The following is a 6,000-nucleotide window of genomic DNA, read 5'->3' as shown; positions in this document are numbered from 1 at the left end:
AGAACAAGGAGAGAGATTGAAGAAATGAAAAACATCTATGACAAAGGGATGCACAGGCAACCTAAGCCCGGTCCGAAATGATTCCTCGTAAAGGCCGATCCACCCCACAAGAAGATTACCAATCCTTCTACCAACATCCAGGGATTCAAGCTTGAACGAAGCAGGACTCCTATATTGAGCCCGTATTAGAACCAAATCTTTCGGACCTAGCATAGACTCGATTGTATCCGATGCAAAAGTTGACTCGCTTTCACATCCGACACCATCTCCCTCGATGCTTTCACCAGGTGCTGGAGAACAGCTTGAGGACCAGCTTCTGTCGGAGCCGTCAGTACCGGCCATTGAGAATCAAGGAAAGGATAAAAACAAAGAAGGAAAGGTAGTGGGAAGAAATGAGAACCCATCTATCAACTAAGGTAAAAGAACAAAGGAGGAAGTTGCCGGTGAGGATAACCGATGATCTGAGGAACTGAAAATGAAAGAAATCTCTGCAAACAGGGACTATAATATACTCATAGAAAAATGTTAAGTCACATACGCCAAAAATCTTTCCTTTAAAGATTAACCGCCATCCAAAATTTAAAACCTTCGGTGAATAATAGGCTTGTGGTGCCTGGCATCTCTCCATTAGCCAGTGCAAACTGAGAAATGGGTCATTATGAAAAACTCCGAAAATGAAGTACGCTGCTTTTTGAATTTTGTGAAGATCGGTTCCTTCTCTCCTAACCTTTAATGACTAGATAATGCAGCGGCCTCCCTTTTTGAAAAATATCCTCTCGATTCCAAATAAGTACGCATCCTCTACTATTTGTTATACTCCCATCTTCCGAATCGCTTGAGCTTTAGACTCGAAAGTAGGAGGCATATATTGGGGGGTAACACCTTGGTCACCATAGAATAATGAAGGAAGTTTTGATGTACTTTGAGTGCTATTTGAATCTCCTTGATGACTGGCCTAGGAATCAACTGACTGGATATTCCAAAGGAGCACCTATAAGAAGAAGAAACTGAGATAATATTAACTGTTGGGGGAGGAATCCCCTTTAATGCCGAAGCCCGCCTTCATTAATCATTGAGCGGAGCCGATGTTTAGGGGTTCAGCTGCACTATGCCAATTCCGATCCCCATCAAGGGGTCAGGTTGAGGGACGTCAGGCGATTTTTTCCTCGTAGGCTGATAGGTCTCACCATCCAGTCATGTCACTCTGCTCATCGATCATACGCCACATCGCCTCACCATCTCTTTCACGGTCTACTGCACATCGAGCAAGTTTATGATCAATGTCAAAAGTATTTAATTACATTCTTTGTCGTCCGACATAATGGGACACTGAGGAAGCACCCTCGTCCTTTCAACTTTGACCTTAGTCTCTTCCTTTTTTTGAAGGAGCATTAATAAAGTTGCGGCATTGATCCCTATCTCAATGATCGATTTAGGTATCCTACCGATCCATGTGCCAGCCGATCCACTCTAAAGTAATCACCTGGACATCAGGTTTGAGGTCAAAGAAAGCTTGATGGTGGCATTATTCTCAAAATTTTTTGATCAATTCTTACTTCTAATCGGATCAAGAATCCTTTACTATGACAACTTACTTTTCTAAGAAGGCTGGCTCCTACTGTACTGACCCTCCGAGTAGAACTCTGTAGTGAACCTTTCGATGCCCGCACCCCTACCGTCAAACTCAATCTCCTTCAGTCTATGGGTTGGTGAACCTGGATGAGATGGCCAGTTCCCCTCTAACTGATTCTTTTAACTAATAGACCTCTGGTAATCCTCAGACTTCGGCATCAGAGGAGGGATGGGACATCGGACATCAACCAAATCTCTTGAAGGTAAGTCGAAGGGTCACTTGTGACTTTTGGTTAAAGCACATCAAGTCAGGACACATCACCACCATCTCACTCATCACCCACCCATCTATTCAACCCAAGTCACATCTCTTTTCCTACCGACAATATGCCAGACAAAAATTCATCTATCAATGACACATGTGACGAAATCTATACGGCTCATCATTACTACTTCCCTTATAAATAGAGATAAAAAAAGAGACTCTCAGGTATGCCCCGTGTGTGCACAATATCCCTTGTGCTCTCCTGTAATTCTCTCTCATTCTCCTCTGTTGTGCCAGATTCTTGACTTGATTGTCGGAGAATCCTCACCGGAGCCAACTTCGATCGGAACTTATTTCGCAGGAATATTGTTATGGTGGTCCCTAGCTTATCCAGCTGTATCCGTACGTAGTCGAAAATCTTCCACAACGGTCCTGATTTTCACCTCCAATCATAATGCATTTTTGCTCCATACTTATATAAACAGAGCCAAGGGATCCTAAAAGGATATGCTCTCAAAAGGGGAAACTCCATAACTCCCCCCTCTCATGATGGAGGCTTCCAAACCCTTACCATGACCGATATCAAGGTGGAGTGTAAAGCTAAGACCGAGATGAAGACCAAAACCGAGGCCAAGGTGAAGATCAAGACCGAGGTCGAGATAGAAACCAAGGTCGAGATTGAGATGAAGCTTGAAGCCGAGCTCCTGTAGCCGATCTCACAAATGTCAACTTCCCAAGGTTGAGCTCCCGAAGCCGACCTTTCAAAGGCCAAGCTCTTGAAGCCTAGTTTCTGAAGATCAAGATGAAAAGTTCAACCTGAAAAAGCCGGCTAAAACAGATTAATACTTCTTATTATAGTTTTCTATTATATTCTCTTTTTTGCTATTGTTCCCAAGCCGTAGCCTAATTTAATTATTGGAGAATCCGATCGGAGACAATACAGTAAGCTTTTTTTCTTCTTTTTGTGCACAGATCAGGATCTCTTAACGGATCAACTTGCATCCTCCAAGCTATTATAGTCAGGTCAGATTTTAGCAGTAACATAAACAATAGTAATGTGTAGGATAGGGTAAATTTTTTTCTTATATTAATGATATAATAGATATTTTATATAATTTTTTTAGTAGACATACTCAATTAAATATAAGATATTTTGAAATAAATGACTTTTTCACCATCAATTAGACATAATAAAATTTTTTTTTAGATATGATATTTTTAATTTTTTTAAAAAAAATATTTAATTTTTTTTTTCTCAAAATCAAACAACTCCAAACTGCTTTTAAGCTCTCACGTCATGATACGAACAATTGCTGCATCGAACACACACTAACCGTTGAAGGTTCTCCTACTCGTACCCACGACGGAGGCATATTTTGGCTTATAACAAGGTTAAAATAAAAAAAAAAAAATAATTATTTATTTATTTATATTTTTAATTGCACAAATATGAAAGATGAAGAAAAAAATCAACAGTAATACAAACTTGATCAGCAATAATTAGTATAGTCACCATAAAAATTTGTGGATATACTGGAAATTTGTAGATTGACACTCGATTAATTGTAGAGAGCATGAATAATTGAATAATTATTGATCAATTTTGATTACTTAGAAACTATTAAAATGAAATTAGGCAATACAAATGTGAATAATGTAAGATTTTCTTTTTCAATAAATAGAAATGCAGCAGCTTAAAGTTCTCCACCACGGGGATTGATTGACATACCTTGGAAGTTCATTGTCCTTTGCAACGAGTACGCATGCACCCAGTTGAGTCATGGAAGGACCTTTCTGACTTGCCCTGGATTCAGCGCCAATGCAAAGGTTTGGCAAAGAAGCCCGGAAACGGGCCAACTTCGCCCAATCGATGCGTCTGAAGATGGCCGGATGCCGATGCGGTTCGACAATCGTACAGCATGAATCAGACAAGATCCGCTTTCTTACCGCATATCTACGCGAATCCGCCAGTTTGCTCCCATTGATCTCCATGCCCCTCTTCCTTCTGTAGCCGAGGGCGGCTGACGACTGGAGTCGAGCTGACGTCCCTCCCGCGAATATCGTCACCAGAGGGATTCGAAGCGAAGGAGAGAAGAAGGAGAAGGGAAGCAAGGGGAGCGACGTCGAATGGGTCAGACGAGGGACCGTGGCAGCCTCCCAACCGCCCGATCTGGTGGCGGATCTCGCCGGCGGAAGATCCAGAAGAGCTTCAACAACCTCAAGATCACCGTCCTCTGCGGCTTCATCACCATCCTCGTCCTCCGCGGCACAATCGGCTTCGGCAACCTCGGCGGCCGCGGCGCCAACTCTGACTCCGATCAGAAGGTCATCGAGGATATCGACCGCATTCTCCACGAGATCCGCTCGGACTCCGACCCCGACGACGACGAGACCCCATCCGTCGACTCCGCCTCCAACTCCACATCTCTCGTCGCCGACAATTCCACCACCGCCGCGGCGGCGGCCAAGAACTACACCCTCGGCCCCAAGATCTCCGACTGGAACGAGCAGCGACGCCGGTGGCTGACTGAGAACCCCGGGTTCCCGTCCCAGGTCGCCGGAGGCAAGCCCCGGATCCTCCTCGTCACCGGATCGCCGCCCAACCCTTGCGACAATCCCATCGGCGACCACTACCTCCTCAAATCCACCAAGAACAAGATCGACTACTGCCGCCTCCACGGGATCGAGATTGTCTACAACATGGCCCACTTGGATCGGGAGCTCGCCGGGTACTGGGCCAAGCTCCCGCTGATCCGCCGCCTAATGCTCTCCCACCCGGAGGTGGAGTGGATCTGGTGGATGGACAGCGACGCCTTCTTCACCGACATGGCCTTCGAGATCCCGCTATCCCGCTACGACGCCCACAATCTCGTCATACATGGCTATCCGGATCTCCTCTTCGCCCAGCATTCCTGGATCGCCCTCAACACCGGCAGCTTCCTCCTCCGCAATTGCCAGTGGTCGCTGGATCTCCTCGACGCCTGGGCTCCGATGGGCCCCAAGGGGCCAATTCGGGAGGAGGCCGGCCGGATCCTCACTGCCAACCTCAAAGGCCGGCCGGCATTCGAGGCCGACGACCAGTCCGCCTTGATCTACCTCCTCTTGTCGCAGCAGGATCGGTGGGGCGACAAGGTCTACATTGAGAATTCCTACTTCCTCCATGGCTTTTGGACTGGGCTGGTGGACCGCTACGAGGAGATGATTGACAAGTACCACCCGGGGCTCGGGGACGAGAGGTGGCCCTTCGTGACGCACTTTGTCGGGTGCAAGCCCTGCGGCAGCTACGGCGATTATCCGGTGGAGAAGTGCCTCGGTAGCATGGAGAGGGCCTTCAACTTTGCCGACAACCAGGTCCTCCGGCTTTATGGGTTTGGTCACAGGGGCTTGTCGAGCCCCAAGATCAAGCGGATCAGGAACCAGACGGCAACCCCTCTCGATGTCAAAGACCAGCTGAGCCTCCAAGCTCGAATATCCAGTTCATGAGAAGGATTGGCTTTCCGTTCACCCTACTTTGGTGCCGTTCGAGGTCAGGTCTATGCCATTTGTTGTGGGATAGGTTCTTCAACTTGCTCAGGCATGTAATGTTATGCATTAGATGTAACTGTTTTGATAGCATCATAGTCTCTGATTTTTATGGTTACATGTGGGATTTCTTTGTGAACAAAAATTGAACAAGAAGGGGAAAAAATTCTTTTTAACTTATTCTTGAAATAGCAAGTACATTATAATGAATCTGTGAAAAGTTCAAGTACATGCATCTGCCATTATTTTGGTTTGCTGTTAAACAAAGAACAAACCATGTAACTCAATTTTTGTAAAATTTAGTCTTTAAATTGAGAGGCTCTCATCTATTGTGAAGACAATGTAGATGCTTACCTTCAAAAAAAAATTTGCATTTGGTCGAATAGTTTCGAAGATTCATGACCCGAGATATTGTAAATTTTCACAGTGAAGAGCTTTTCGTCCTCAATACTGTATAATAACTACCAGCACTAGGTATAAAATATAAATAAAGGTTGGGCTACCTCTCCCTTCATGATGTAAACTATTATTCCAATCTCAATTTTCTTTAATGGATAAAAACAAACTCAGCTTGAAGTTTTTTAAGAAACTGTAGCCAAACAAAGGTGTAACAACTTGTGGGGCAGCTATTCCAAAGGGAA

The 6,000-nt window shown here is 45.0% G+C and overlaps 1 protein-coding gene across 1 annotated transcript; it reads left to right on the top strand.

Moving 5' to 3' along the window:
• The first annotated feature begins 3,615 nt into the window (after nt 1-3,615).
• On the top strand, nt 3,616-5,539 carry LOC105038219 (probable glycosyltransferase 2). Its single transcript, XM_010913947.4, has one exon. It carries the CDS (start codon nt 3,965-3,967, stop codon nt 5,318-5,320), a length of 1,356 nt encoding a protein of 451 aa, XP_010912249.1. The 5' UTR covers nt 3,616-3,964; the 3' UTR covers nt 5,321-5,539.
• The last annotated feature ends 461 nt before the right edge of the window (nt 5,540-6,000 follow it).

Source organism: Elaeis guineensis, chromosome 1, assembly GCF_000442705.2.
Source record: "Elaeis guineensis isolate ETL-2024a chromosome 1, EG11, whole genome shotgun sequence".
NCBI classification, from domain to species: domain Eukaryota; kingdom Viridiplantae; phylum Streptophyta; class Magnoliopsida; order Arecales; family Arecaceae; genus Elaeis; species Elaeis guineensis.
Note: the sequence above shows the minus strand (reverse complement) of the source record. Positions and strands in the feature narration are given on the sequence as shown.

Excerpts from the sequence above, each read along its gene's own strand:
- LOC105038219 (XM_010913947.4), top strand. The coding sequence starts at position 3,965 with ATGGGTCAGACGAGGGACCGTGGCAGCCTCCCAACCGCCCGATCTGGT.